This window comes from Erpetoichthys calabaricus, chromosome 2, assembly GCF_900747795.2.
Source record: "Erpetoichthys calabaricus chromosome 2, fErpCal1.3, whole genome shotgun sequence".
Lineage (NCBI taxonomy): Eukaryota > Metazoa > Chordata > Cladistia > Polypteriformes > Polypteridae > Erpetoichthys > Erpetoichthys calabaricus.
Window position 1 is genome coordinate 270,271,671 of NC_041395.2, and position 21,026 is coordinate 270,292,696.

General features: G+C 36.1%; 2 protein-coding genes across 4 annotated transcripts in view; one reads left to right on the forward strand and one right to left on the reverse strand.

Moving 5' to 3' along the window:
• The window catches only part of LOC114645594 (A disintegrin and metalloproteinase with thrombospondin motifs 14), a 328,718-nt gene extending 312,390 nt beyond the window's left edge, over positions 1-16,328 (forward strand). For all 3 annotated transcript variants that reach the window (XM_028793429.2, XM_051922924.1, XM_051922925.1), the window contains 6 exons: positions 7,235-7,400; positions 10,520-10,652; positions 11,866-12,073; positions 12,668-12,797; positions 13,958-14,068; positions 15,049-16,328. In XM_028793429.2, the coding sequence (XP_028649262.2) occupies positions 7,235-7,400; positions 10,520-10,652; positions 11,866-12,073; positions 12,668-12,797; positions 13,958-14,068; positions 15,049-15,677 (1,377 nt within the window). In that variant the 3' untranslated portion in view covers positions 15,678-16,328. The remainder of the gene's footprint in view (positions 1-7,234; positions 7,401-10,519; positions 10,653-11,865; positions 12,074-12,667; positions 12,798-13,957; positions 14,069-15,048) is intronic.
• LOC114644829 (protransforming growth factor alpha-like) overlaps positions 16,307-21,026 on the reverse strand; it is a 157,908-nt gene continuing 153,188 nt past the window's right edge. The window contains exon 5 of the mRNA XM_051922943.1: positions 16,307-16,317. Within this exon, the coding sequence (XP_051778903.1) occupies positions 16,313-16,317 (5 nt within the window). The 3' untranslated portion in view covers positions 16,307-16,312. The remainder of the gene's footprint in view (positions 16,318-21,026) is intronic.

Here is a 21,026-nt window from a genome sequence, read left to right on the forward strand (position 1 = left end):
GAAAATACCATTTTTGAAATTATGTCTGTCTGTAAACACGATAATTTGAAAACACTTTGACCAAGGTCAATTAGATTTTTGTACACTTGCTTTTTATCAAAAATAAGGAAACCTATCAACTTTTGGACCACTTCCGACAACTGGAACTGGTATTTTAACTGAATACGCTCGTGAATTTTCAAGTAAATATAATTAGAGATAGATGATTCAAGTTTTGTATAGATATATTAAAAAAACAAACAAATATGAAATTTGAGAAAAATTACATCCGGATTACTACCAGAACTAGTATTTTATTTAAACAACCATCCAAATTTTTTGTATCATGGAAATATAAATTTGTAAACCAGGGGCCTCCAACTTCAATCCTGGAGAGCTACTGTGGCTGCAGGTTTTCATTCTAACCCTTTATTAGTGACCAGATTTTGCTAATAATTACCTCTTTGCCTTAATTTTAATTGATGCACAACTTAAGACTCTGGCCCCTTAATTATTTCTTTTTTTCCTTAATTAGCAATCAAACAATATAAAAACACAACATGAACCAACACGTAAACAACAACCAGCGTCCATCGCACAATAACTGAAAATAAAAAAAGGTGAAGACCTCAGTAATGTTGATCTGCTTATGTCCACAAAACATTTTGACAGCACTCTTAAAAAAGAAAATTTACAGTTTTGGAAATGCAAAATGAACACCATTGAATTAAATAACAGGTTTAATTAGCAACGAGAATTGGCTTCAAGTTAAGAAACTGAATGAAGGTTGGAGTTTGAAGCCCCAACTTAGTTGATCATCTGTTGGCTGTCTTCACATCAAATTTATGTTTAGGTGCCGTTTAAGGAAAAAGAATCAATGTAACGGTCAGAGTCTCAGGAAAAGTCAATTAAAATAAAGGGAAATAGTTAATTAGAAGCAAAATCTGGTCACTAATTGAGAAGAGAGTTAAAATGAAAACTTGCAGCCACAGTAGCTCTCCAGGGACCTCATGTATAACGCCGTGCCTAGAACTCACACTATAATATGGCGTAAGCACAAAAGCGGGAATGTGCGTACGCACAGAAAAATCCAGATGCAGGAATCTATACGTACGCAAACTTCCACGTTCTTCCGCTACATAAATCCCGATCAGCGTGGAAAGTAACGCAAGTGCACGCGCCTTCTGTCCCGCCCGAACTTCTCCCAGAATCACGCCTCTTTGAATATGCAAATCAATATAAATAGCCTTCTGTGAAAAGACAATGGGAAAAGCACGGGAGAAAATATAAGAATTTCAGCGAATACCAAGTGGAGGCAAAGGAAAAACGTACTATTTGTTGGTTTAAACAGTGGTATAATCGACAAAAGGAAGTTGATCAAGTGACAGAGTGTCGGAGAAACTCGAAGGCTCAAGTTCACAAAGTCGTACAGTGCCCGAAATAAAAAAGAAATCACATATCAAAGTCGCCGTGAAAAGGTGAGTTGTAGCCCACCGTCTGAGTGTCATATGAAAGCTTATTAGGGTACAGACAAAAAAAAAAATAGGCACAAAGTGGGAAAAAAGCACGAAATGTCAACTTTAATCTCGAAATTTCTACTTTAATCATGTAGTTTATTTTGCCATTAAAGTAGAACATCATAAACTTCATCTTAAAATCGTTTAATTTACTAGTTTCTCAAATCCCATTGTAACTAAAGTGGCATACTAAATGCTTTGTTCTATATTTGATCTTCTATGTGCTCTATGTGTGTGAATCACTACCTGCTTTCTATCTATCACTACGGGCTTTCTCTTTCTCCGACAGGACACATAATCCATTACATTCGTGATATTACAGCTCTCTGAATAATTAAAATACTGAGATGTATATGTGATATCTTTTTCATGATGATAGGAATGAAAGCATGTCATTAAACATGGGAACACGGTGGCGCAGTGCTTGTTCATGTCTCATGCAAGAGGCTTGCTGCGCCATGCGCGACCTTCAATGAAATAACTTATCACAGCAGTACTGCCTCTTTCAAACGTACTAACCTCCAATTCCTGTCCTTACTTTTCTTTCTCCAAAAACCCAATCGCCACACAATCAGCTATGTAATAGACGTGAAGCCATTTGTAAGCTTAAAATGCCGATTCTTCAAAATTTTTAAGGAACATTGAAATATCTTCGTAGTACATGTTTAATTATTCTATCCGTCAATCTTTCCAGTGTCGCGTCAGCACCAGCAAGAATACAACACAATGCAGGAACAATCCCTGAACAAGCTAGCGCTGCGGCACGTGTCCTCACATGTTTAATTATTAACAATACAGATTATTTAAATGAAGTTAAAGTTTTATCTGTATAATATAATCAACATATTTTGCTGCATTTCATCTTAAAAATGATATCGTCATCATATGTAAATACGCGCTTTATAAAGTGGCGCAGGTTGTGCAATATTATAACTGTAGTGCAAGTTTACAGTGAGGTAATTGTACTTATAAGTACAAACAGTTCTACAAGGAGCACTTGATGGACTGATTGAGTTCATTTATAGTTCTTGTGATGAAACTTTTTCTAAACCGCGAAGTCTGTACAGGAAAGTCTCTGAAGCGTTTTGCCGTGGCTCAGGCAGCGTCTGCTTCATGCTGTGTACCAATAATTCTCTTTCCGATCAGCTGCTGCTGTGATTCCCCACTCAGATACAGTGATATAAATACTCCGAGTGGTGCAGTGAGAGTAATATGGAAAAAGATGATCAGCTGAAAGAAGAAGAAGATGCAGTGAGAGTTACAACGCTAAAGCAGTTATGGTATTTGGAATACTATGGCTATTCCCTGGATCATTATATTGCTACAGGTTAATTACAATCAGATGCATTACACTAATAAACAATATGCAGTTAATTTCAGTGTATTTATAAAGCCGTGTCAGGAATGTGGGTCTAAGAAAGAAAGGGTGACCACACAGGAACAGTAGCACTGCTTTGACGCTGGGTGCTGTCAGTCTGCAAAACCGAGCGGAGAAATTGCGTACGCAATGGTATGAGGTACCGTGGAAATGTGCGTGGCTTTACACCAAGTTTAGGTTTTATACATCGCGATTTGAACGTGGAAACGTTCGTACGCAATATTTCTGTGTGTACGCACCATTTATACATAAGGCCCCAGGACTGTAGTTGGAGACCCCTGGTGTACACAATATTAAAAACAGTATTCAATATAACGCAGATTCTTTCATTAACTAATATGAATTTTATTTTAATTTATACATCATCAGTTCAAAAATAACGTGTAAACGTTGAACATGCCATGTAAATATAAAGATGTAATGGGAACAATAAGCTGCTACGTCCCCGTCGTGTTCCTGGTAATACATTTAATTTTATGATATTTTTTTTATTTCCACCATCATTATCATAATTAAATGTAGCTAAATGCAGTTTTACCTATAGCAATTTATTGCAACAAATATTATATAATATTAACACTTTTTCTATGTTTTTAGATGACTATAACTCTTTTTAATTTGCATGTAATGTAGGTAAAGCATATGTAATCATGGAAAAATTCCACCACTGTTTCTGACCTCCCTAAGTGCGAAAATATCATTTTAATATAAAGTTTGATTATAAATAGAGATAAGTGATTGTGTATCAATATTATCAATAGTATCTCAGTATGCGAGAAAGTCGAGGGAAGCACACTTCCAATTTTTTAGCACCTTTCTATAGCCATAGTAGCTTTTTTTCCTTTTTATTCTATAATTAAACAGATCCTACTTGCAAACTCATCCTAGACAACATGCCAACAAACCTTACTCATAATGGATGACTTTTTCTTCATTGTTGCTTCTGGCAATTTGTATTATATTGGTCAAGTTACTGTAAAATAATGAATCCAGTTGTAGAGAAATAAAAAGAAATCACATTTTTGTAATAAAATTGCCAATACAAAACCTATACTTAAACAGCCAGGTCTACAACACTGCCTACTTATTAATAATGAATATGCCAGTTTGTAGCCAATTCTACCAAATGGTATGTACAGCACTGAGAAAGAATCTTACAAACTAGTTCAAATGAATGAAATTTTGAACCTATGCTAAAACTAGCACAGTGTGACTATTACTCTATTATCACAGTATATTCTATACAAAACAATAAATGAATATAAACTGCTCAAAACATTAAAGGAACACTTTGAAAACACATCAGATCTCAATGGGAAAAAATTCATGCTGGATATCTATACTGATATGGACTGGGTAATGTGTTAGGAACGAAAGGATGCCACATCATTTGATGGAAATGAAAATTATTAACCTACAGAGGGCTGAATTCAAAGACACCCCAAAAATCAAAGTGAAAAAATGATGTGACAGGCTAGCACATTTTGCTGAAATTTCATTGCAGCAACTCAAAATCGTACTCAGTAGTTTGTATGGCTCCCACATGCGTGTATGCATGCCTGACAATGTCAGGGCATGCTCCTAATGAGATGATGAATGGTGTCCTGGGAGATCTCCTCCCAGATCTGGACCAGGGCATCACTGAGCTCCTGTACAGTCTGAGGTGCAACCTGGCAGCATTGGATGGACCTAAATATAATGTCCCAGAAGTGTTCTATTGGATTTAGTTCAGGTGACCATGGGGGCCAGTCAGTAGTATCAATTCCTTCATCCTGCAGGAACTGCCTACATACTCTCGCCACATGAGGCTGAGCATTGTGATGCACCAGGAGGAACCCAGGACCCAGTGCACCAGCATTGGGTCTCACAGTGGATCCAAGGATTTCATCCCAATACCTAATGGCAGTCAAGGTGCCGTTGTCTAGCCTGTAGAGGTCTGTGTGTCCCCCCATGGATATCCCCCTCCAGACCATCATTGACCCACCACCAAACCGGTCATGCTGAACGATGTTACAGGCAACATAACGTCCTCCACGACTTCTCCAGACCCTTTTACGTCTGTCACATGTGCTCAGGGTGAACCTGCTCTCATCTGTGAAAACCACAGGGTGTCAGTGGTGGACCTGCCAATTCTGGTATTCTATGGCAAATGCCAATAGAGCTCCACGGTGCCGGGCAGTGAGCACAGGGCCCACTAGAGGATGTCGGGGCCTCTGGCCACCCTCATGAAGTCTGTTTCTGATTGTTTGGTCTGAGACATTCACACCAGTGGCCTGCTAGAGGTCATTTTGTAGGGCTCTGGCAGTGCTCATCCTGTTCCTCCTGCTGATGGATTAAGGACCTTCTACGGCCCTGTCCAGCTCACCTAGAGTAACTGCCTGTCTCCTGGAATCTCCTCCATGCCCTTGAGACAGTGCTGGGTGACATAGCAAACCTTCTGGCAATGGCATGTATTGATGTGCCATCCTGGAGAAGTTGGACTACCTGTGCAACCTCTGTAGGGTCCAGTAGTGACACTGTCCATAGCCAAATGCAAAACTAGTGAAAAAACAGTCAGAAAAGATGAGGAGAGAAAAATGTCAGTGGCCTCCACCTGTTAAACCATTCCTGTTTTGGGGGTCGTCTCATTGTTGCCCCTTTACTGCACCTGTTGTTAATTTCATTCATCCATCCATCCATTTTCCAACCCACTATATCCTAATTACAGGGTCACGGGGGTCTGCTGGAGCCAATTCCAGCCAACACAGGGCGCAAGGCAGGAAACAAACCCCGGGCAGGGCGCCAGCCCAACGCAGAGCACACACACACACACACCCACTCACCAAGCACACACTAGGGACAATTTAGAATTGCCAATGCACCTACCCTGCATGTCTTTGGACTGTGGGAGGAAACCGGAGCACCAAGAGGAAACCCACGCAGACACAGGGAAAACCCGGGTCTCCTAACTGCGAGGCAGCAGCGCTACCCACTGCGCCATCGTGCCGGCGTTAATGTCATTAACACCAAAGTAGCTGAAACTGATTAAAACTCCCCCTGCAACTTAAATGACCAGATCAATATCCCAGAAGATTCATTCACTTGTTGCTATACTCTGATTAAAAAGTGTTCCTTTAATTTTTTTGAGCAGTATATAAAATCAGATTTCTCCTCAGTTTGTTTTAAAGGTGTTAGAGGAGATACTTTGTGAGACAGGGTCTACCTTTTCTATATGGTGTCAGCAGTGAACGTAATTTACTGATTTAACAATGTGATATGCCAAGATAGTATTGTGCTATTTATCAGTTTGTACTTAGTTATTTAAACCTTCTGTGGACAATAAATTCACATTTTCATTTTTATTCATGTCATCATAAATGTATTACTGAGACAAGCTGGAACAAATACTTAAAACAAACCCTTTGGCTTTCTTTTTTCACACTAAAAAACCACTATTTTAAAAGATATCGCAGCTAGAAATTTATGCAAGTAGACAAGTAAAAAAGGTAGTTGCAAGGAACAAAATAAAATTTTATTTTTAAGTTAAGCATCTCAAAATCTGCACCTTTTTTCTATGTGGACTTGTTTTTTTTTTTTGGCATGTTCTTTGATTTTTTTTTAAATGGCTAGAGTTTTCATCCCACTGTTCAAATATATACAGTTAGGTTGATTGTCAGTACTTTCTGAATACCATGCCATTAAAGTATTCATACTCCTTCACTTTTTTCACATTTTGCTATGTTGCAGCCTTGTGCTAATATTATTTAAATTCATTTTCACCACATCAGGTAGCACTCTATTCCCTAGAATGACAAAGCAAAATCCAGATTTTACAATTTTTTACAAATTTATTGTTGAGTGTAAGGTAAGGAATACATTAACTATGTGATTTTAGCACAAAAGCATCATGCAACAAAGCATAATTTGAAAAAATTGAAGCTGTCTGAATACTTTTTGAATCTACTGTGTACGGGTATAGGAGAGTACATGTGCGTGATTAGGTATTCAGTAGACTTCCAGCCAGGTCAGCACTGATTTAATCTCTTTAATCCTATCCAAGGTTATGGGGACTGCAACCTGTTTTAACATAATCAGAAACAAGGAAGGAACATACCTTGAATGGTGTCATTCCATTGCCTACTTATGTACACATCCACACTTTGGCTACGATCGCACATGAGATTCTAAGATGTTGAATCCGTAATCCAGAAGTAGTAAGGACTGCACAGTCACACAGTTCACTAAGTAAACATCATAAACTCAACATATTTTAGAGGTCCTCTGACAAGTTTATGAACTAATGTTCTTAATTTGCAATTATTAATATTTAGGAGAAAGTTGCTTACTTGATGTGTGTTTACTGCACCATATATCACACCAGGTTTCACCTCAAGATGATGATTCTAAAAGCAGCTTGTTGTACAAGTATATTATTCATGAAGATCTTCTTCCAGTGATTGGAAATAATAATGTTCTTCTTGAAGAAATGGAAACTTATGAGTGGGCCTTAAAGAGCTGGTCTCATTGCTCCAAACCATGTGGAGGAGGTAGGTTCAGTTTCATGGCCTTTTTTTTGCTTGTTTAAAACAACGATGTAGCTCCAAGTGTTTCAGAAGATGGCAAAGGAAAAAGTTGCAAGACAAAAAAACAAATTAGAAATGCATTAAAATAGGAATGAATACCAAAAATAAAGTAGTATGTCATTTTTAAAATCATACGTTAACTTTTCTTTTTTCAATTGTGTTAATGTTCTCGCTTTTTTAACAAATAAGTATTATCTTAATCCATGTTTAATGAATGTTGACTTGACTGTCCAGAAATTGATGTCAGAATTTTGTAACTATATATTTTACTCATTAGCCATTTTTCATTGTTTAGGAACCTTCTACTCTAGGTATTATAGGTTTCACTATATTAAAAAAATTCAGTTTGATTAATTTAAAGAAGAAGCTAAATATATATAATTGCGTAGCTAATTGCAAAATGTATATATACATATATATATATTTGCAGCTGGAGATCCACGAAGGGAGAAAAAAGAATCACGTATCATAAAATAGTTTTTTATTCCTGAGCTTTCAACCCCTATCAGGGGTCTTCATCAGAGGATAATGCTTAGACTTACAAGAATCAAAGGCAATATATAGCAACACATTCAGTGGGGGGTGGGTGGAGGTGACTAAGTCATATATATATGTTTATGTGTGTGTGTGTTTATGTGTGTGTGTGTGCGTGTGTGTGTGTGTATCTCTCTATTATAAAAGGAAATCCTGGAACGAGACTTTCTTGGAGATAATTTCAGCTCCCGCAAGAGATAATTTCAGGTCTGGCGAGACAAAACTTTTTGCCAAGAGATTTTGACAAGTCCCTCCCTCCTCTCAAACATTTGCAACCACACCCATGGTCCATGCTATTGTCAGACACAGTTCCTGCGCTCTCAACTCCAAGAGGGGTTGGAAATAAAAGACAAAGAGTAGAAGATAAAGTAGAACGTTGGCGTGATACACATGCAGAGCAGGTTAGAGATTATGAAAGTACTAAAATTTGAAAGTCTCAAAAAACTGATAGTAAAGATCGCATTAGTGCTAACAGATGGAAATTATTACTCAGTGAAATAACAGAACAGCGAAAAGAGATTGAATATATGGACATAGGCGATATGACAGAAGTATGTAGATTTTGTTCGGCTTTAAACATTAAATCAGAGACTTGTAGATCGTCTAATTCGTGTTGCCATCACAGAAAAGTAGTGTTTCTTCCCAATGAAGATGCCTATCCGTGAGAATTAAAAGATTTGTTGTTTGGTGAAAGTGAAATCCACAAGCGTGAGCGGCAGAGATGCAAAGTGGCGAGTGAAGTGAGCAGGGGGCAAAGACCCCTAGTATGTACAGTATATATAAAATATAGAATAGAACTTCTGTCTGTCTGTCAGTACATCACATGAAAACCACTTCAATTATTTCTACAAAACTTTTGCAGATTTTTTGGGTATAGTCTAACTTTGAATATAGGCTAATCAAAGATTAGATTTTCTACATATAGTATAACTACCAGGGAACAAAATAAAAGCTGAGACAACCTCATTAAAAATTGGCATTTTCAGTGGACCTTTGTACCTTTCAACCTCAATTTCTCAAAAACATAACGAGATATCAACTCAATTTGTGAATCAAAAGAATTAGAAACAATTGTGTAACAAAACAATTTCAGGTGTTTATATTGACCATAATCATTACCACAATCATTGTGGGACCATGAGTAAATCACTTCACTTGCCTTGCTCCAACAGGAAGAACAAAAGAAATGTAACCAATTGTATATTAAATGTTGTAAGTCACCTTGGATAAAGGTGTCAGCCAAATAAGTAAATGTAATCATGTATCAAATTCTGAAATAACACAGAATCAAGCTCAAATAAGTAAATGCCTATTTCATATGACAACAAACCCCCTCTCAAATGCACACCTGAATGACTAAAAAGAAGAAAAAGTAAGAAAACTTCTGTATTGTTAAAGATAAAAAGGAGCGAGTTTTATAACAAAAAGTATAGACTCTTTAAGAGCAATTACAATGAAAATCAGTACTATAATCACATATTTACATATGCTGGAGCTTAATTTCACATTAAGTGGCAAATGAGCTGTTGCAGGAATTAATGTGTTAGAGAAGAGTCAAGAATTAAGAGACAATTGTCTTTAATTAACACTGTTAATTTTTATTTTGATGATATTATGGGGCTGAAAAGAAATGATGACAAGTCAAGTTTATTGACATACACTGTGACAGACGACCGGCTACGGACTCCGGTCGCCACCCCCAGGCCGCTGGGAGGAGCCCTCCGGACAGCATATTCGTGCCCCGAGTTCCAGCAGGGCCTCATGGACTTTGTAGTGTCGTTACACAGCCCTGCTGGATACCTTGGGGGCCGCCAGGAGTCGCTGTAGGGGGGCTAGTGGGCTCTGGCATGCCCTATAACCCGGGAGTGCATCCCAGTCACGTGACTGGAAGAAGCGATGTGCTCCCGGGATGAAGAAAAGGACTTTGCCCTGACCCGGAAGGAAAACAGACTTGTGGGTTTGGCTTGGGGCCACTTCCGGGTCAGGGGCTATAAAAGGACTCTGGGTGAGCCCAGACATTTGAGCTGAGCTGGGAGGTAGGGTGGCAAAGTGTCTGGGCGAGGAGGATTGGTTTGTTAGAGAATTGTTTATTGTATTGGTTAATGAGTGTGGAGTGGAGGGTGCTTTGTGCACACTATAATAACAAAATAAAAAGTTATTATTATTATACTTTCACCTGGTCCGAAGAGTGGTACCTGAGGGTTCGAGGGGTGGACAACACGCTTATCTGCTACAACACGTACAGTAATACATAATCCAATGAAATTCTTACTTCTTTGGAAATTGAAAGTGATGAAAATACAAATAGTTTTGAGGCCATAGATTTAGATAACAATATATTATGGGTCTCAGTCTGATTCTCTATCCAGCTACTCAGACTGCTTTCAAAATGAATATTAATTTATTATTTATAACTATTCTGATTCACAAAGCCAGTGACACTTTCTATGTTTTAATATACTGTATGCTCAATACTGCATTAATCAATACTACTAACAATAACTGTTATGTAAGTAAAGTTAAAACTTGCTTTTCTTTAATTTATTCAGGTATTCAATATACTAAGTATGGATGCCGAAGAAAAAGTGACCAGCGCATGGTACACAGAAATTTCTGTGACACTAATAAGAAACCCAAACCAATTAGAAGACGTTGCAATGCGAACAAATGCAACCAACCTATGTAAGACTTAAGAGATAATTATCTTTATTTACCAGGGATTATGATTATGGTATTATTTAATTATGTATGGTCTTGCTTTCAAACATTTAATATGAAGGTAAAATATTTCACTATTCACTATTTCAGGTTTACTGTATTACAGTGTGGGTCAGCTGGTATATAGCTTAAGTTTTAAGAAAAGAATGATGTTTAAAGTATAACATTTTGTCATTTAAATTTTATTGATTTTATAAATCATATTGCAATCTATGTGACTTAGTTCAGTCCAGGCTACAATCAATACTGCATCCTATACATTATTCTTTCATGTCAACCACAACACACTTCCCAATTTTAAGTGAAATAGAAAATACCCATCAAACCGAGATTAGTACCTATATTTTTCATATTCAAGCTTCTTTAGGCAAATATAACACAATTCATATTCTCCCTCACTGATTGGAGCAACATGCATTAGCTATTAAAGTTAAAAAAATCCTCCTAGAACTTGTGGTTCACTCCCAGTGGCACAATGGTTGTGCTGCTGCCTTGCAGTAAGGAGATCATGAGTTTGTGCCCTGTGTGACAGTGCTTTGAGTAGTTAGAAATGCACTCTATAAATGTAATGAATTATTATTATTATTCCCACTATGAGGTTTATTCTTCTCTTACGTTCAATACTGCTTAGGTAGGCTGTGGACCTTGTACTGTACTTGTACTTGTACATTATACTTGTATAATAAGGCTTAAAACTTGAATAGATATATGGCAGTCAAATTTAATGCTGTATTTCTGATAAAGTGAAACAGTGCTTTTGTAAATAATTTCGCATTCATATATTTTTAAATAAAGGTTACAGAAAATCAACAATTCACTCATTCCTTATTTTTCCAAACAAGTTTATTCTCTTACATGGTCATACGTGATGGGGGGGGGGGGTTCTGGAAGCCCAGTATGAATGGTGGATCTGTTCTTCACAGAACAGAGTAATTCACACCCTAAAAGTAAGTCATAATGCGTTAATTTAGACTTGCCAATCAGTCAAACCTTCAAATATGGATAGAAATGGGAGTGTTTGAAGAAGGCCCACCTGGACACCGGGAGCATATGCAAATTACACAGAGAAAGTACACTGGCCAGAGATATTTATCCATAGCTCTGTAACTGTAAAGCAGCAGTGCTAACCACTATATTATCAGTAAAGCCTTTAAATATTCTATAATTCTGTTTGCAGGTGGGCATCAGAAGACTGGGGCCAGTGCAGTAAAAACTGTGGGAAACTTGGCTTTCAATCCAGAGTAGTGCAGTGTCTTCAGTCACTTCACAATGGCACTAACAGGACAGTTCACACCAAATACTGCTCTGGAGAGAGGCCAGAGAGTCGCAGGCCATGTAATCGCTCACCATGTCCAGCACAGTGGCGAACAGGAGCCTGGTCTCAGGTCAGTTTATAGGTGTATATGGTCATTTTTGTTGTGGCTACAGAGTACATTGAAATGTTCATATGCCACCATAAACTGTTGACATATATTGATTAGCACATGGAAGTTCATGTTGATATTTAATATACATCATAGTGTGATTTTTTTTTGTATGACTCTCTCAATTTATTCCCAAACATTCTAAACATATACATATGGATTTTTAGCTTAATCAAATATCTAATAACTATTTTCTGAATAAACGGGTTTTCTGCATTTAATGTTGCTTTGGTTTTGCTTGGAAGTCATTTATTAGTTAAAAAAGAAATCTTTTCAGCAGTGATTCTTGAGTTTTGTTCTTGACTTCAAATGTAACACAAGAGTAACAAAATAACATTTTAATTAAGACTTTAGACTTTCTTAAAAATGCAAATGTCAGAGAACAAAGATTATAAAATGTACCTACTTAAATAGTCCTTTTAACAAAAAGTTTAGTTTCATTCAATACTCCTGAAAACTTTAATTTTATTATTGAAAAAAATGTAAAATTGTATTTTTGGATATTTCACATTGTGCATGTTATTCTTTAATAAGAATTAAATTTTCTCCATGCAGTGCTCTGTGAGCTGTGGTGAAGGAATTCAACAACGACAAGTTCTCTGCAGAGCCACTGACAACAGCATTGGTTTTTGTGAAGGCGAAAAGCCAGAAACAGTGCTTATCTGTAAAATGGTACCTTGTCCAGGTAAAAAAACAATGTAGAAAATGTATTTTCTGGACATTGCTAAAATAATATATTTGATTTTTGCTCTCCAAATAACAAAAAGACACGTTGACTTTATTTCTGTATAGTATATTTTTTTCACAAATATTGACAAGAAAATCAGAGACTCTAGTAGTAAAAAGTATTAAATCATCATTTAGTATGTATTGATAAAGGTGCAGTATGTTTATATAAGTGATGACTCCAAACTGTCATGCATTGCTTCTTAGACAGCATTAGTACAAACCCCAAGTACATTTTTATGATCTAGTTCATAAAAAATTAGTTAAAAGCAACTTTTTCTGATGCAAACAGAGGCCGTTTATAAACAATTAGCTAGTAGGACTGACTTAAAAGATAACAGACAATTAAGTTTACAACACAGAATAAAGGTAGAAGCATTTGTCCTAAAACACAAAGGTTATGTCAGCAGTGTTCTGTCAGATTGAAAAAGGCAGTAGTAAAAAATGTCTCTAACTGCCAGATAAAACCCCTAGTATTTCAGCTGGGAACCACAATATGCAATCCCACCTTCTTTTTTAAAACACAAGCTTCCGTGCTAGAAAAACTAGCCAAAAAGAACAGGGAGATGGACAAAGTGAAAAAGTGCATGCAAAAGTTAAATCTAGTAGAAAAAAACATAGACATCAAAACTGTAAATTAAAGTCAAAAGTGATAGTTAAAAGTATATTACCAAGAAATACTAACAGAAAGACAATCACAAATAAAGATTTAATACATAATTCACAATCTAAGGTGACTAGGAAATGTCCAATGCTGACCTTTAATCTCATCACAGTGGTAACATCTCAAGTTGCAGACTTTAGAGTTATTTTCTTACGGGTGCTATCATAGCAGTAAACAAAATGGCAGCACCCATAAAAAACAAAATGGTATCAAATATAACTAATTTAAATATGTTTTAAATCAAAAACTCTTATTTCCATTGGTTTTAGAATACTTCAAAACTCATGATAGGAATGAAAAAGACCAGAAAAACATTATGTTAATATTACAAAAAGAATTACAATGAACTCATCCATAACAAGCAGAAAACTGGTCTGATTTAACTTCTAAGTTTTAATTATAAGGAGAGCAGACACATTATTCCCTGTTCATTAAAATCTTTTTTTTTTTTTAAGAAAAATCCATCCTTCCTTCATTGAGCACAGAAACTATTCAAAATGTAACCCCAAAGGTTCATTTGGTTTCCCAGAATGTTCCAAGAAATCCTGTTAACAAGATTTTAACAAGTAAGTAATAAATGTATAAAAATGCATAAAAGATGTACTATAAAAGTGGACATTTATGAAATTATATTCGATGACTGACATTCTTTAGTGAGAATTTAATTATTTTGGCTAACATTTAAAATGAATGTATTCTGTTCTTATAATACAATAATAAGCTGTATCATTATCATTTTTATAAAAATGTTTTAGATGCAATGCAGTATTCCTGGAAAAAAAAATCTGTGGTTTTATTATGTTTTTTACTGTGTACTTTGGAACATTCTTCCAACCTCGATACAAAGAAGAAACAATTTACTATCAAATATAAAAAATACCTGATAAGCGGAGCAAACTCTTTCAACTACTATGTCCGTTAGTGTAGAAGTTTTATTAGATCTCTTTAAATTTTTGAAAAGATCGTAAGAGTTTAGCTCTGTATAGTTTATATCTAGAAAGATTAACATAATATTGCAGACAGTATGGTGTAGGGTCTAAAGCACTGGAAGTTTATCCATAATATTGTAAGTTCAGTTCGTGCCTCTGTTTCATGTGTGACTCTGAGTAAATCATTTAAAACTACTTGTTCTCCAACTGTACAAAACAAATGTTCATAATTATTGTTAGTAATTAAATCATTCTGCCGTTTTTAGGAAAAACAGAAAGCTTAAGTGAGTAAAAAATTAATACTGAGGCTTGTAAATAGTTGAAGATCGCTCATATCATCAGTCACTGAACATATATTATAAGCAAACATGCTAGGAGGATGTGTCTGGTGAACTTGGTGTATTATTAGTAATTTGTAGATCTTTATTAAAGCTTTTTTATTGTATTGCTCATCAATCATGCATTTTAAACCACTGTAGTAAATACAATTTAATACATTTCTTCATGCAACTTGAAATTACAGTTAGTGACATTAGAATGTAAGAGAGTTAATAAATTTTAATATTTATCTTAAATATTTGTCTAAAGGGATGTGTTTGTACTGTGTTTAATTACAGATGAGCCTTGTCATGGAGATAAATCAATATTCTGTCAGATGGAAGTCTTGGCCCGCTATTGTTCCATTCCTGGATATAATAAGTTATGCTGTGAATCCTGTAACAAACAAGTAGATTCAACTACAGAACCTCCCAACTTGGAGAAACTGGCTTCTGACAATAAAACTATAGAAGATACAGTGCAAGTTCGTCCCAACCCAAGCCCTCTTCCCATACCAGAATCAACAATACCAAACCCCCTGAATCAATCTGAAATGATAAGTGTTGCTGCTATAAACCATAATAATTCAACTCCTGTTCTTTCAGAACTAATTGTCAATACAACAGTCTCTGTTGCATCTGGTACCTCTGTAACAAACTCAAGGGTTCATAACACCTCATCTGTAAACAATGAACATATTATAACTACAATTAAACTACCTCATGTCCAAAAACTAACAGGTACTGAAGCCTTGGAGAGTTTAGATACCACTTCTTCGCCACGGCTTACATTAAAAGCTGATATGACTTTGCCTGGCTCAAACCTTAGGGTGAGCACTTTAAGTTTCTCAGGGGTCACCAAATCAAAAAGGGATGATTCTGTTTCTGAGAAAGACTTGACGCACAGAACCTCACCTGTGGTGACATGATTTCTGATGTCAAATGGAAACACCATTGACAACAAAGTGTCACTGCTTGTTCTCATTCTTCTTGTTTTTTCGAAGGCACTTTTTATTTTCTCCAATTGCTGTAAGTAAATAATTTCTGTGTAAGTGAACATCGGTAGGCAAATGAGGCAAATGGTTACCTCGTGGTTTGACAATAGATGTGTAACAACTTGCTTAAAACAGCTGTTACGGTACAACTTCCTCTGGAATGTTTTAAACTAAGGCTTTTAAATATAAATAACATTTCCCACATAAATTAATCACTCTTTAGTTTGACAAATATTAGCTAACGGTGGAAATACAACAAAGCTACCTATTGCAGTAGGAGAAAAATTTAAAGCATTGGAGATAAAACTTTAGACAAAGTATATAGTGCAGAGTAAATAAAACCAGTATTAATATAAGCTGGTGCTCATTTGTTATGTGCTGGTTCACTAGTCTTAATAAAACAAGTGTTGCAGACTAGTAGCAACACTTTCTGAATTAGTGTAAACAAACTGTAGATGTAAGTACTGCCATTCCATTGTGACTGGTGCCTTAGTGTATTTGAACAAGTGCAGGTTACAACCTTGACTTTGCTTCCAGTGCAGTTATTGTTATTTAAATTATGTTTCCAGTTATACTGTATATAGTGTAAATGTCAATGTTATATAACAATAACTCTGGAAAGAATATTGTAAATTCTAAAGGGTCAAGAGGAAGGACAACTTAAAGCATTTCATACAGTGAGCCTGTTTAACCTGCAATGACTTGCTGCTTGATCTGTCAGTTCAGTCGTGAATTACATGTCATAACATTGTGTGTTTTGTATAGTTCTTGTATATACATGAATGAGAGCTTTAAATGTTAATATTTATTAAATTTTGAAATACTAGCAAATAGTAAAATACTTTTTTTATTATTATAAAAGAAAATTATTTGCAACTGCCATCACAATGGTGATGAAAAGTATAACCTATAGTAATATAGTGAGTGTATATCAGGACTGAAAATGTGATTGAAAACTTCCCTGCTCTAATTTTTCTCCATGTTGTCTCTGGGGAAAACTTCTTAAATATACAACATCATTGTTTTTAAGTATTTTACACTCAAGTTAAACTTCTGAGGCAAGGTAGCAATAACTTTAAATGGAATTTCAGATACTGCATCTATGACTTTTGTGATCTTTCAGGAAATGAAACATGATTTTATATATATACATACAGTATATATATATCTATCTATCTGTGTGTCTGTGTGTGTGTGTGTGTGTGTTTTTTTTTTACTGTGTTTGAAAATTACTATTCTTTTTTCTCTCCAAGCCATCATCAATGTGGTGCAATTTCGGGTTTACAGATTTGTACTAAAACATTTCTCTTAAACATACGACCAGAAAGAGTTAAAAAAAAATAATAATAATAATCCCGAGACAAGGTGCTAAAATTCTTATTATTGTGCTTGACATAAATGGTCGATGTAATTTAGCCAATAATCAACTGTGAAATAACCTTCACTATCCTTGGTAAGTTTACTCGTGTATTATTGCCAAACTTCAATTCATATGTCTTTTGGAAACCAAAATACAGTTTACACTGAATGTTTAGCAAAAATCTGATTATGGAGAGTTTTTGTGCAGCTGTTTTGCTCAGTATTGTTAAACTTTGTTGAAGCATGTTGTACTTCAGAAATATGTCTTTGAAACAAAGTAATGTGGGGCAGACAGCACTTAAGGATAAACTTGATTTATTTTCTTGTTACATTGTGCCAGTTACAAATATAATATATATATATATATATATATATATATATATATATATATATATATATATAAATATATAAATATGATACCGTATTGGACATCTCGCATTCAGAAAATAAATATATGTGTACTTATTTTACAACGGTGCTGACATACCAATGGAATGCCACAATGTGTCTAATTTTGTTTTTTTCAAATTGTTCTGTTTTATCCTTTTGTGTGTGTACGTATGAGTTTTATTATGTTAGGAGACACACTGATGAAGGGGTTTTGTTTTCAATGTTCTCAAACTTGGCCTTGTGGAAATGCTTTGGATATATTTATTCAGATTCAGATATTTTGGTTGTGCACATCTTTGCTTTTAACTCCTGTTTTATACAGTAGCTTCAGTTTTACAGAGTAACGTTTTCCAATCTTCATGTTTGCAGCATACATTGTTAATTTTTGTTGCAGTAATTTCTTGCAAGTTCATTTGGTTTTTAATTTGCACAAAATACGGTTGATAATTTGCTTTTCAGCTGTACATATGTGTGAGTATTGTACTAACAGGAACAGATTTATAAGTAAACGTGTTCCAGATAAGAAGAATTGGCATAGTAGTGTATGAGGCCATGGAAGTTTATTAAAAAAAGATTGCCTTCATAGAGCATCTAAGGAATAAATTATGTTTGTTGTTTCAATCTAAGACCTTTTCCACTTAACAAAATTTGTTTACGTGTACCAAGTCTTTAACAATCGCTCTGTTAAAAGCCCTCCTCCACTCAGTACACCATGTTATTTGTGCTGTAGGCTGAGCTAATTACTGTATGTTGTATTATTCTGTGATTAATCATGTGTTATGAAAAACTGCAGATAATATACTGTGAAAACTATTGATTGAAAACTCTGTAATAAGTGGTCTGCAGTGCTTCATGTTGTAATAGTTTTGAATTTTACAGTATACTTTAGCATTAATTCTTCCTAATACTTTAACAAAACATTGTTTAATGCATTTAATCTAAATAAGGATGCCAGTGGACCCTATCCCAGGAGCATCATGTGCAAGACAGGAAAGGAGTGGCAGCCCATTTCAGGACCTCTTCCTACACACCCACCCAGTCTCACACTCACAAGACTAAACTTGGAATCTCCATTTAAACTAACCTGCACATCTGTGGGGGATGTGGGAAGAAAACCAGAATAGCCAGAGAGAACTCCATGTAGACATGGGGAGTATGTGCAGTAGTATTAGTCATTTTAGGACATTTGAAAAAATGCACTGTTTCCTCTAGTAAAACTCTGTTCTCTCCCTATCCTCCAACAAAACTTCCCTGCTCCATGCAGTGAAACTCCATTCTACCTTTTTGAAAATGTTGACCACCACCAAAACCTCTCTCCTCATTCCATCCACAAAGACAAAAACAAGAAAAACACAAAATGGACACTTTGACACATGGGGTCATGGTAGTTGTTGGTCATGGATGGCTGGAACCCCTACCCACCAGCATTAGGTACATCTCTGGAGTGGGCAGTTGTCCATTGCAGAGCCTAATCACGAAGATGCCCACACTCATACAATACAGAATTTATAATGTGAGTGGAAATTAGATAAGCAGGTTAGAAAATGGATGGATAGACTTTTTATTCATTTAGCATTCTTCTGTACAAACTAAACTTTTCCAGTATGTTGTGAAGAGTGCTGTTTAGGGTTGTATTTACTGTACAAGATGCTACATTACACATAAATACTTACAGTATGTATTTGCTTAGCTGGTTTTTAAAACTTGTGCATGATGCAAATTCTTTATAGAAACAAGGGAACATTTTAATTATTAAAATAGTAGAAAAAGTGTTGCTGTCCTAAAATGCACAATTATATTACAATTTTAAATTATAGAAAAATGAAAATGAACAGATGCATTAAATAAAGTTTAACACTTTAAATAATTAATGAGTTGCAAAAAGCAGATTATAAAACTCCAGAGAATAAGTTAACATTATATAACCAAAATGTCTTAAAGTGTAATAAATAAGCTGCAAGAGTTTCAAAGAAAAAATGTTTAAAGAGAATTAACATGATTGGCAGTTTAAAATTACATTTCTACCCATATAAACATGGAGAGAAATGTACACTTTTGAAATGTAAATTGACAAATTTGTATCTATTGTGGTAGTACAAAACAAGGGGGGCTCCGCCCCCTGCTCGCGTCGCTCGCCTACCCCCGGCGTTGGGTATCCTGAAATACATTAGTCGAGCTCGTTCGTCTTGGAGCCGTGCCCGCTTTGCTTGCGGCATTTCAGACGCGCATTGTAGGCGCCTGCGTTCATTGATTTTATCCAGGCGGGCTTGTGTTTGTATATCCGTCAGTCGAGCTTGTTCGTTTTGAACCCGTGCCTGCTTTGCTTCCGCAGTTTTAGACGCGCGTTGTAGGCGCCTGCGTTCATTGATCTTATCCAGGTGGGCTCATGTTTGTATAGTTGAGCTGTATTGTGTGTGAATTCGGTGTAAAGCATTCAGCGGTTTGTACAATCCCAAGCAGCACATTATTCCTAACTTCACTCCGCAGTAGTGCCACTCACAATATGGCAGTGACGCCTGCGCCTTCCGTACCATCATTGTGGACCTGTGGGGCCGCCGTAGCCTCTTCCGTTTGAATCTGGGCTGCAGCGCAGAATCCTCTTTTCTGTGTGGCTATGTCGTTAGTCGTTAGCTATGGGTGCGTTGTTGCTTCATTTCTCATTCACGTCAGTTGAGCTCTTTCGTTTTTGGGCCGTGACTCCTTCGTTCGCGGTGGATACGACTTCGCTCGCGGTTCATGAGACGTGCGCTGTACGCGCCTGCGCAGTATGTCTCATGGTCCCATCGCCGTGTACCTGCGTCCATGCCATCCGGTTTACCATTCTCGGTTAGTAATATGGATTGGGTGGGTTAACTGCTATGATTGGTGGCTACCATGGCTCCTTCTGTAGTATCTAGCTTACGTATTTGTTTTTGTCTCTGAGGTAAGAGGGAGGAGAGATTTTGGCAGAGGTCAGAGGCAGGAAGGTGGATCATGTTTTGGCAGAGGTCAGGGGACAGATGCAATTTTGAAAGAGGTAGGAGGGTGGAATTTTGCCAGAGGAAGGATGGTGTCTTTGAGGAGGGAGGAGGATGCCCTAAAACAGACAAAATACTTCTGAAATATGATAAACATTTGTAAATATGGTAAAGTTAGCAAGCCACAATTTATATGACTGTTTTACAGTCAAATGCAGAAAGAGAATAACTGGTAAATCTAAGAATCTTCTGTGGAGGTTTGTACTGTAGTGGATACTAGACAACAAATTAGAGTGAATGAAACCTAGAAACTGCAGGGGTTTCACATGGCTTACTTTGAGAAATTCATCCTGATAGATTATTTGAAAAAATAAATTGAATTATGAATGTTGTATGGCAATATTACCTTCAAACTAAATGTTTTAACATCTTCAAACTTTGCCTCAATGATTTTTGGACTTGTCCTATGTAATCATGTTGGGTTTTACTGGAGATGCAATTTCTTACCATTAAAATATTTTAGAGACTATTGGTCAAATGTGGTTTTTCCTTGTTTTCTTCCCTAGTATTAATAATA